The sequence below is a fragment of the Sebastes fasciatus genome, chromosome 24 (genome assembly GCF_043250625.1).
Source record: "Sebastes fasciatus isolate fSebFas1 chromosome 24, fSebFas1.pri, whole genome shotgun sequence".
Lineage (NCBI taxonomy): Eukaryota > Metazoa > Chordata > Actinopteri > Perciformes > Sebastidae > Sebastes > Sebastes fasciatus.
In genome coordinates, this window is record NC_133818.1 from 15,490,996 (window position 1) to 15,503,344 (window position 12,349).

At 37.3% G+C, this 12,349-nt stretch overlaps 1 protein-coding gene across 1 annotated transcript in view; it reads right to left on the reverse strand.

Annotated features, from left to right (window-relative positions):
• The window catches only part of LOC141762577 (uncharacterized), an 88,328-nt gene that overhangs the window by 18,811 nt on the left and 57,168 nt on the right, over positions 1 to 12,349 (reverse strand). Inside the window, exons 15-18 of the mRNA XM_074626483.1 lie at positions 11,945 to 12,061; positions 11,672 to 11,816; positions 10,479 to 10,842; positions 520 to 669 (exon numbers count right to left, since the gene is read on the reverse strand). Of these exons, the coding sequence (XP_074482584.1) occupies positions 520 to 669; positions 10,479 to 10,842; positions 11,672 to 11,816; positions 11,945 to 12,061 (776 nt within the window). The remainder of the gene's footprint in view (positions 1 to 519; positions 670 to 10,478; positions 10,843 to 11,671; positions 11,817 to 11,944; positions 12,062 to 12,349) is intronic.

A 12,349-nucleotide genomic window follows, 5' to 3' on the forward strand; every position in this document is an offset into this window, starting at 1 on the left:
ATTAGTCCTCTTAGATTACAGCTGTTCTGGGTGACTGACAGCTGTCACAGATATGAAGAGGAAGAATGCACTAATTCATTCTCTTTGTGTCACCAACAATGTGTTAAACTTCACTTAGTAAATACATTTAGTAGAAATTTAATATACAAACACACAATCAACTAAATCATGGCATTGGCATGGCATCACTTTGTTTTATATCATTCTGTATCTTCCCAGACGGTGAAGAAGAGAGCGAGTGAGAGAGAGTCGGTGTGTTGAGCTAATTCTTGTCTCATTTGTGGGCTGATAAACAGTAAATTCATCTAAACTGGGTTGAAAAACGATGCAATCTGGTTGCCTTGGTGATGAGTTACAGCTGACTATTAACCACACATCCATTCTCTGTTTGAGGAAGAACGTTAACCAAAACACAGGAAGTGAAACTGGCTGGAGTGGGGGGGGGGGGTAATTCTCTTTGTGTCAAGAAACGTTTGTTCAACTTCAGTTAGTAAATACAGCATATAGCAGCTCTCTTACTTTGACTCTGAGGGTCCAGGTTCATTACTGAAGTATGGAGGATCTTCTTTAGACTGATCACTCTTCATAGACAGACAGCCAGAGACTAGAGACTCTGCTCTGTCCTCCTCTTCCTCCACACTATCACTCATCTTCGGATCTGAAGTCAGTCTGAGAGGTTAAACATTAACGCTGACAGTGACCATTTAAACGAAAGGTTAAACATTAACACTGACTGTGACCATTTAAACGAAAGGTTAAACATTAACACTGACTGTGACCATTTAAACGAAAGGTTAAACATTAACACTGACTGTGACCATTTAAACGAAAGGTTAAACATTAACACTGACTGTGACCATTTAAACGAAAGGTTAAACATTAACGCTGACAGTGAACATGAACCATGTACAGGAAACAAGTTCGTACAAGAGTCACAGGCAAGACTGAGAGAACAGGAGGTAACACACAACCTCTCTCTATCACACACTCACACACACACACATACACACACAGTATACAGTATAATAAAACCACCCAGCACTCCACCTGGTCACTTCTCTTTAACTCTCTGCTTGTTTTCTTGTCTTACAGCAGGTTTAATGAGGATTATTCAGCCAATCACGACTTTGTGTTCTCAGATGAATCAAACTGTTGAGTTCATTCTAACATTTCTCTCCTCTACAGTCCACAGGGAGGAAACTGACTCAGAGACTTTAACAGTGAACTAATAAAATGTTGGATTAACACTCACCCTGCTTCAGTCTTCAGTCGTCACCTCTCTGTGCCGTTAACACAACATGGAGTCTGAACTCTCTGAACCGGACTGAACGCTTTCACGGTTCCCCCCCCTGTACTCATGTACCTGAATCACCTGGTCAGTGTGGCTCCTCCCCTCTCTATTTACAGGAAATCAGCTGAGTTCATCTGTGACTGTGTGTGTTCACAGCGGTTCACAGCCATTTAACATGATGTGGTCATAAGAATCTCTCTTGGCTTGAACAGGCTGAATGAACCCTCTAAGACCCACAATAGACCAGTTTTAGTCTTGTTTAGAGGGGTCCAGGGGGTCTTTAGAGGGAGATAGCAGGTCAACAGTAGATGTCACATAGAAGTGGTGTACATCATCTGAAAGCTGGGAACCTGGAGATTAATTTGAGATGCAGCTCAGCACTGAGTGTCAAGTTGTTCCAGTCATTAATCAGAAATAAACATTAATTCATTAATTCATTAATTAAAATAAATAGTGAAAGTGTATAAGGGTTTAGAACATTATGATAGAAGTATATGATGGTCATCCCCATACCAACAACCAGACAAAGCTAAATGTGTGGCTTCAACAACAGTGTGTTGAACATGCACCCCAAAACAAAGAAGGGATTGTTCTTGTGACCGACGGTACAGCTTCCATCGCCGACCTACAGACGAGGAATCCACAAGGATGTGGCTGAGAAACCTAAACTTGAAGAGACCACCTAAAACACTGTAAGTGTGCTCAACGGAGGAAAACCTGTATCCTACTTCGTGGTTGGGCTACGAAAGAGCAGCGGAGGAGAGACGTTGGGTCCTTAAAAGGACTGATAGCAGAGTCAGGAGAACGTCAGCTATGATTTCATGTGTAGGGAGGACACAGCATTGTAGCGTATGTTTAATGACAGACAGTTACTTTTACTATTTTATGTACAGTTTAAATGTAAGGCAGTTTATGGGCAGCATTACACTAAAAAATAGGTCAATGCTTTGATCACATGATCCTGTTTGAGCTGTAAGAGGTGGTGTTCACACATGTTTTACTAGATGTTTTAATATGGAGAGAGGATTAGCGTACCGTTGGAAAACAGCGGTTCCGGCTCAGTGACGCGACACGATGGAAGTTGCGCCCATAATTCACGCAAGGCATCATGGGGACTAGGAATAAGGTGGATAGGTATCCTATAATATATTATAGAGTGATGCTACAAATAACACAGGAAAGCACTGTAAGTATGAACACTATATACAAACACACCACCTTAACCCTATAATGTTCCATTTGGAATATTATTGGAGTATTATAGGCCAACTATAGAAGATGCATAACCACAAGTATAATAATATAGCAATAAAATCCCAGCTGATGGTGACTGAAACAGTATAACATGCTTAAAAATCATACATAAATAGGAATAAGTCAAAAGAGATTGCGGCTTACACACGGTAACATATGAATAAGGGGAGTACTGACACTTATTTGTCTCCACTTCAAGCACTGAATGGAGGTCTGCCAAAGAGATTCTGTGATGATCTGACCCTTTAAAGTTAACTCAGTTCCATCAACATTAAACACAGCAGCTGGTAATACTGAGAGAAAACATATCCTACCTCAGAGCTTCAGTGAAGAGAAGATGGTCCTTCAGTTGGTCTGTATACGCTTCCTCTTCTTCCTCCAGATGTCTTCCATTGATGCCACATATCTACAAGTGTGTGACAAATAAAAGTCTTAACATGCAACAGTAAAACTCATAATACACTTTTATAGAATTTATAGTTATATTTATAGTTAGTATTAACCTAAATACCTGGAGACTTCCATAGTTCTCACGATCATGTAAACACCAGTCGGTAGGTTGGCTATATGATGAAACACATGAGCCATTAAACTGTATTAACATCTACAATCTTACACTAATTGTGAGTATTGTGTGTTTTATCCTCTTTCTTTCCTCTTGATGTTGTTCCAGAGCCGGTACGCTTTCGCCAAGTGCTCATCCACAGGTGGCACTGATTTACCTCTGATATCAACAGCAGGAAAACTTTAACAAAAGAGATGTATTGGAACCAGTGTAAAGTGTTCCCTTTGTATGTCCTTTGGCACCCCCTAGTGGCGTCTGCAAATAGCTGTACTGAAGAGGAAGTGAGGTCATTGTAAACAAAGAATAACAGGAAGTGGTGTTCAGGAAGCTCCTTTTTGCTCAGGGAATCATCTGTGTATAATCTTCTTAATCCTGTGCCATAAATCCACAAAACCGGCTTCATCTGTAAATTATTCACTATTATCAGTTATGTGAACATGTTTATGTCACCATTTCTTAGGTTGAGTAAAGTATTTTGATGGTTAGTTTGTTTTCAACTACATAGAGATTTATTGATGTTTAAAGCATTGGTTCATATGTAAACATACTTTTATGCACCTGTTAGTTATGCTAGTGATCTTTTCTCTATTGATGTATTAGAAATATTATTTAGTACTTACAAGCACACTTATCTGATGTTTGTATTTTGTGCTCTTTTTCAGTTTTACAATATTACATATTTTCCTCCATTAAATCCTGCCAAACACAACAACTCGTCTGTTCCTTGGAGAATGCAATGCTGGAGAATATATTGTTGAGCTGGCTGTATAGCTGAAAAACACGTTGCCTGCAACAACTTTGAGTGAGGACAGCATAATCAGAGTCAAACTGTTCCAACTAAATATAGCATTAAAGTGGAACACAGACTGAGCTGTCTCACCTTCAACAAGCTGATTACTTTAAACACGGGATATCTTTGACTAATGAAGTAAACCACTAATGTAATATCATATGAATGACTGAATGCTAAAATGGTCATTTGTTTGTTATAAATTACCTCAGGTTACTTCCAAAGCAAGTTTGTGATTATTAATAAAAACGTATTGTGTTGACAACTGTGCAGTGTTGCAGTAAAAGTACTAATACCACACTGTAAAAATACTCTGTTACAAGTAAAAGTCTTGCATTGAAAATGTTACTTAAGTAAAAGTATGTAAGTATAATCAGGAAAATGTACTTTAAGTATTAAAAGAAAGAAAACGTCCCCTGTGACTGTTAAACTATGACATATCATTAGATAGATTTATATACAATAAAATGATTAAAAAGGAAAAGCAGCAAATCGTCACATTTGTGAAGCTGGAAACATGAAATGATTTTTATTAAAAAATGACTTCAACAACCAAAAATAGTCGGCAATTAATTTCAGTCAATCAATTAATAAGTTAATGGACTAATCGTTTCAGCTGTACATTTGTATATGTTAATAAAGTAACTAAAGCTGTCAGATAAATATAGAGTGTAAATGCAGATAAATGCAGTAAAAAGTACAACGTCTCCCTCTGAAATGTCCTGCAGTAGAAGTATAAAGTGGCATGAAAGGAAAATACTCCTAAAGTACCTAAAATGTGTACTTGAGTAAATGTACTTTCTAACACTGTAACTGTGTAACATTAAACCATCACATCAGCAGAAAAACAGGAGATTGATTTATAGAAAATAATCTATTTAAATCACAATATTAGTAAGAAAAGTCACAGCTTGATATATATTTAAATGTTCAACCCAACTAGCTAGATAAAGCTAATCAGATGAATATGTCTAGTTAACTAAAGACCACTTTAACTATGAAAATGAACATAGCTTGCTAAGTTTAGTTTGCCAGCTAACATATAGAACTAAACTGGGAAACAAAAGTTCAGAAACTTGTGTTTGGTGGATTATTTCTCTGTTGTTACAATGCTAATGGGCATTGTATTTTACATTGTTGGAAAGCCTGTTTATTTACCTTCACAATGATGTCCAACTTGTAAGGATCATGCATTTGTGGGATGAGCAGCACAGCTCATTATGTGGGGAGCGCCCAAGAAGGATCTGCCAAAATGCTCTGCCAATGGTAAACAGTGTGACACGGTGACACACTTAGTTGATAGTAGTGGCTGTATCATGTCGTATGAGAATTTCTGTCTTAGATATAATTTAATTGGCAATCGTGACATATTTAAATCCATAACTAAAGCCATCCCCAACTCTATTATCTGCTTGATTAGAGGCATTTGAACAAATCCTCCTCCTATCACACCTCGTCTCCCACAACTTTGAGTTGGTGGCTGTGACTTTAGTGAAATCAAAATCCCAAACAAAACAATTCGAAATATGTTTAATCACATCTCATACCCTATAGTATCTGACAGAAACTCACTTTCATAAATCTATCAGAAAGAAACTATTCACAAAATAAATCCATTTTAAAATATTAAACGGAGTGTATCCATCCAGTGATTTGTTTGGAAACACTTCTTTTCATTCATTCATCCAACGCCTCATTTATCATCAATGACTTATTATGAAGGCCTGAATCTGTGCAAATAAAGGTGGTTTCTTTCTGCTTACAGCACACTTTGATTTTCTCACTCCAATAATCAGAAGAATCAACAAGCAGAATCAGAACTGATCAAATTTGACCCAACTTCATGTTGACTCACTATTATGTTATATTATCAGTGGTGGAATGTAACTAAGTACATTTACTCCAGTACAATTTTGACATACTTGTACATACTTACATATACCACTTTCTACTTCTCCTAATATTCTACTTTTTACTCCACTACATTTATCTGACAGCTTTAGTTACTTTACAGATTTATTTTATTAAAACAAAATCTAATCAACTAATAAATGTTGATGTTTTATTATAGATTAAACTAGCAGCAGTATAAAATAATAAATTATGTTTTATTATAGATTAAACTAGCAGCAGTATATAATAATAAATTATGTATTATTATAGATTAAACTAGCAGCAGTATATAATAATAAATTATGTATTATTATAGATTAAACTAGCAGCAGTATATAATAATAAATGATGTATTATTATAGATTAAACTAGCAGCAGTATATAATAATAAATGATGTATTATTATAGATTGAACTACCAGTAGTATATAATAATAAATGATGTATTATTATAGATTAAACTAGCAGCAGTATATAATAATAAATGATGTATTATTATAGATTAAACTAGCAGCAGTATATAATAATAAATGATGTATTATTATAGATTAAACTAGAAGTAGTATATAATAATAAATGATGTATTATTATAGATTGAACTACCAGCAGTATATAATAATAAATGATGTATTATTATAGATTGAACTACCAGTAGTATATAATAATAAATGATGTATTATTATAGATTAAACTAGCAGCAGTATATAATAATAAATGATGTATTATTATAGATTAAACTAGCAGCAGTATATAATAATAAATGATGTATTATTATAGATTAAACTAGAAGTAGTATATAATAATAAATGATGTATTATTATAGATTAAACTAGCAGCAGTATATAATAATAAATGATGTATTATTATAGATTAAACTAGCAGCAGTATATAACAATAAATGATGTATTATTATAGATTAAACTAGCAGCAGTATATAATAATAAATGATGTATTATTATAGATTAAACTAGCAGCAGTATATAATAATAAATGATGTATTATTATAGATTAAACTACCCAGTAGTATATAATAATAAATGATGTATTATTATAGATTAAACTACCCAGTAGTATATAATAATAAATGATGTATTATTATAGATTAAACTAGCAGCAGTATATAATAATAAATGATGTATTATTATAGATTAAACTACCCAGTAGTATATAATAATAAATGATGTATTATTATAGATTAAACTAGCAGCAGTATATAATAATAAATGATGTATTATTATAGATTAAACTAGCAGCAGTATATAATAATAAATGATGATGTATTATTATAGATTCTGCCTACAGTATTTCTGTGATTTGCTGACTCCCTATGAGCCTGATCGATGCTTGACATCCTCTGGCAGAACTCTTACTAATGGTTCCAAAATCCAAACTTGTCAACAAAGATCACCGGGCTTTTGCTGTCCGGGCCCCTCAGTATCTCAACTCAGTATCCCACTTCCTTTAAATCTCTTCTTAAAGGTCACCTATTATGCAAAATGCACTTTTCCATGTCTTTTAAACATCAATATCTGTCCCCAGTGTGTCTACAGGTCACCATAGTATCATAAAAGACCATCCTCTCTCTTTTTCTCCTGCTCCATCTGTCCGAAAATGGGTCTAAAAAATCGCTGCGCAGCTTTTCCTTACACTGGTGACGTCGGTGGCGAATTGCAAGCCATATAAGGGTTTCCTGGTGGAACGGTTAGAACCAGAGGAGAACCTCCAGCTAGGTGACCCCGCCCACAGAGCGTCACTCTCTCATCCGCCTCCTAACTATGAGCAAAGTCTGCTCCTACTTCTGTTAGTCTGCAAGAACCAGCAGAACAGTCTTCATGTACTCCCATCATCTAAATATAACATGTTCTTTCACAAAGGCTTTAATGTAATTACACTGTTTCAACAGCTGATATTTATATATTATATAGATTTGATGTCATGCATGTAGAAGAGTACAGGTAGTAAATAGTGACTGTAAGCAACACAACACATTTCTGTTTCACAGTCAAACTTTATTTGAGTAGACAGATGACAATATTAATTATTCACAGCATGTTTAATCATCCCACCTGCAGTTATGTTGACATGGTACAGGAGAAAGTCTTTCAGCTCCGGTACGCTCCGGTGAGTGTAACGTTAACCGGTCTGTAGTCATGGTAACACAGAGACAGCTCCTACAGTAACTAATATACCATTACTCTGATTACTTCCATACGTTTATCAGGTGTCTTTTACCAGAAATAATGAACTGACTACTGTTTCACATCTTCTATTTTCCACCCTGATGTTCTGTGTTTACACACCGTCTCATAGCATGTTAGCTCTGTATCTCCATGTAAACAGAACTATCTGCTCACTGCTGATGTTTTCTTCTCCTCTGGGATGATTCTGTCGGTGGAAGCTGTGGAAAGGAAACCAGTAGCGACGGTGTGTCGGCCAATGCAACCGGTTGTTTTATTTATAAAGCAACCGCTTTATTTCTTAAGACACAACATGACATTTATTTGGAAGATGCTTTTGTCCAAAGCGACTTACAATTCAAGTCAATTTAAAGCTTCAGTAGGCAACAATGTTTTTGGCATCTCTGGGCAGACATCCCATAATAACCTTTCAGCATATTGTAATGCAAGTGTTCTGAGAGATCACTAGACTTCTGCTCCTCCTCATGGCTCTGTTTTCAGGCTTTAGAACATCAAGCTCATGACGGGAGACTTTGACCAATCACAGGTCCTTTCAGAGAGAGAGAGAGCGTTCCTATTGGCCGAGCTCCGGCTGGTGGGCGGTGCTTGGAATTTCCTCAGCAGATCTCAACATGGCTGCCGGGTCACAAACTCTCTCATGTTCCAGCTAAACAGAACACTACGAGATGATTCTGAGAACATGTGAGGGGAGAAAGAGAAACTACAGTAACAGAATATTGATTCATAAGTGAAAATACGATTTGTGGTGATTTCTGGACGCCGATAGCAACGTTAATATTGCCGTTGCTTAGCAGCGGTGTTCTCACCACTTAACCACTTGAACGCCACGCACATGGTGTACACGACTTCCCGTGTTGTAAACACGAGCTCACCAGTTTCACTTGAAGGCAGCATCTGTTCCAGATAAGAGGCCAGCATCTTTCCGTTGCCTTTAAAAAGGTCTTTGTTCACACTGTTAATGACAGTTGTTGCATTAGAACAACTGTCTTTGTCACAACAAAAAGCTCCTATCTGAGTTTCAGTTGAGGTCTCATTGAATAACAGCATCTGTCTGTTCTAGTTCATGTCTGCAGACACCATCTCTTAATGGAATAGTTTCACTGCTCAACATCCATCCAATGAGTTTCACTTTGGTTCCATCACAGTGTGACGCCTTTTTTCCAAACTTACTTGTTTTGCAATGAAATCTTTATTGTAGGCTCAAGTTACAGAAGGTCTACTGACGAATAAAATGACCAAACAAACACAAATCTATAGATTATCAAGTGCAGTTATGATATCCATCCTTACCCTTATTGCTATTTGTAAAAAGGTCTTTTGTTGCAGCTGTGAAGCCTGCGTTGATTAGCAGTAGGAGACAGAGAGATGGATTTAGATCTTAGCTCAACACAGTCAGGTCTGACAGAGAATCAGTAATCAATAATAGGGCCGTCAATCCATTAAAATATTTAATAGCAAATCACACATTTTGTATCTGTTCAAAATGTACCTTAAAGGAGATTAGTCAAGTATTTAATCCTCTTATCAACATGGAAGTGGACAAATATGCTGCTTTATGCAAATGTATGTATATATTTATTATTGTAAATCAATTAACAACACAAATCAATGACAGATATTGATCCAGAAACCCTCACAGGTACTGCATTTAGCATAAAACAATATGCTCCAATCATAACATGGCAAACTGCAGCCCAACAGGCAACAACAGCTATCAGTGTGTCAGTGTGCTGACTTGACTATGACTTGCCCCAAACTGCATGTGATTATCATAAAGTGGGCATGTCTGTAAAGGGGAGACTCGTGGGTACCCATAGAACCCATTTACATTCACTGATCTTGAGGTCAGAGGTCAAGGGACCCCTTTGAAAATGGACATGACAGTTTTTTCCTCGCCAAAATTTAGCGTAAGTTTGGAGCGTTATTTAACCTCCTTCATGACAAGCTAGTCTGACATGGTTGGTACCGATGGATCCACCAGGTTTTATAGTTTACTATGATACCAGTATCTTCACTTTAGCTTTAACACTGAGATGCAGCAACCTAATAATCACAAGTTGCGTTAAAGAAATTAGTGGCATTAAAACAAATTTGCATTAGCACGTTATTATCGCGTTAACTTAGACAGCCCTAATGAAAACTAAATTAATCATTTCCAAAGATTAGCAATAAAAGGACGGTCCCAAAACATATAGAAATGTCAGAAGCTCTCTATCGCAGGTCTTCATCACCGACAACACATCAGTAATTATCACAAGTAAATGATTATAAAATCTTGAGACCAAACCACAAGAGATTGAAAATGAATTCACTTTTCCCCCAAACTTCAGTGAATCACCTTCAGAGTGAAAGTCCACACAGGCTTCCACGACGGAATTTATCATTTAAAGACAACAATAAGTGATGTGAGTCTCTGAAACAGCCAGATATTATAGAGATTCATCATCACACTCCACAGCTTCTTGCTTTTGTTTCAGCCTAAGATCTGAAAACCCACGGATCATCCTTATGGAGAGCAGCGATCAGAACTGAGCTGGCTTCAGTTCCCTTTCTTCGTGCCGTGTCGATCAGGTCTCGTGCTTTATCTGCCCTGGTTTTTGTTCTGATTAACTCCATTTCTTCATCACTTATAACGCGACGTTGAAGGAGTTCATCCAGAAGCTTGTTCAGATTAGGATCAGACATCCCGTTTACAAACTTTGTTCGAACCAACCGCAGCCTCTCCTCTGGTGAGACGTCCTCTGCTGGGACGTTGTCCTCTGCTGGGACGCTGTCCTCTGCTGGGACGCTGTCCTCTGCTGGGATGCTGTCCCCTGGTGGGACGTTCCTCTGAGGGATTTCCATTGTTAGATCTGGGAGATAACCAGGGAAAAAACCAACAACCACTTGTAAAGAGCAATTCAACTGAAATGAAACGTCATGTTTCTGTACAGCAACATGTCTGCTCTGTAAATCAGTTGTTCTGTGTTCAAAACCAGAAACCAAAAGGGAGACATTCATATTTTATATTTTTTGGTTTCATGATTCTTCTCTGTGGTGAGTGCATGTTCTCCCCGTGTTGGCGTGGGTTTTCTCCGGCTTCCTCCCTCAGTTCAGAGACATGTTCTGTAGGTTAGGTTGTATGACGACTCTAAATTGCTCGTAGGTGTGAATGTGAGTGTGTATGTCTGTCTGTGTGTGTGTGTGTACATAGATGAAGAACTTGTTTCCATAAGCTGGGGACGCACCGACACGACATCAGAGAACTAGCGGCGACGAAGGCCGACTGTTGCATCGCCTCACGTCGCATTTGTTTTGGCCAACAAGTCGCACTCGGACACACTGCAAAGACTACAGCCAGTTAGCTCGTACGTTCTGCTCCTGGTGAGAGGAAATAACTCTCCACACCAGCAGGCGGCAGTAGTCTGTATCCATCATTCAGAAAGGGAAACAGGAAGAGCTAGGACGGAGGATATACAAGCCGCTGTTATGATACGTACATGAAACAAAGCGGACCATTTTCACACCACTCTCACTCACCACTTAGCTTCATTCCAGATGTTCATGTTGCTGTGAGAATATGGTACCGTCAGGTATCCACATGTTTGCGTTGGTAGAGTAGTGTAATGTGATGTGTTCGTAGCGAACGAGAAATAATCCTGATCTCAAAACTGATCAAAATAATAAAAATTTAATCTTTACCTGCTTGAAGCAGATCACATCTCCAGACGTCTTCTGTCCTCTCTTGATTCCGGACCATCAAAGTCACTTCGTCTGGAATCGTAGTCAGGGTAACTTTAAATGTGGGATGGTAATTTGGTCCATAATTTGAGCGGTATGGTGCACGCTGAAAACCAGACTCATCACGTCATTTTAAATCTTGTTAAAAATGTTTATCTGATACTTTCTTATTGTGAATCTATTTTCAACATGCGGCCAAAATTATATTCATGATAATTCTGCGACTTGACTCACATCAGGTTGTATTCTGAAGCTCCCAGGTTCACAGTGGACACTGTAACTTTGACCAAAGTTGAGAAAACAGTCGGCAGTGTTCGGGATGTACGTAGCACCTTCTTGTTGGGCCTTAACCTTCAGAAACAGAACATTTTTAATATGCTGTTAATGCTCATATTGTCGATTGTATTTATAGAGTACACTTAAAAACAACAAATGACCAAAGTGCCTCACAGAGCGATGAGAATTAGAACGAAATAAAACAGAGAGGATGCAAGTAAATTAATAAAAGTGTAGAATAAATAATTCTGGATTAAAATCCTCAAAACATGACAGCATTGCACAGAAGTCAAATAAATAAAACTAAATAAATAAAAACAGAGTGTGACCAGTCTTCAAGGTGACTACTGACAGACTAAAGGA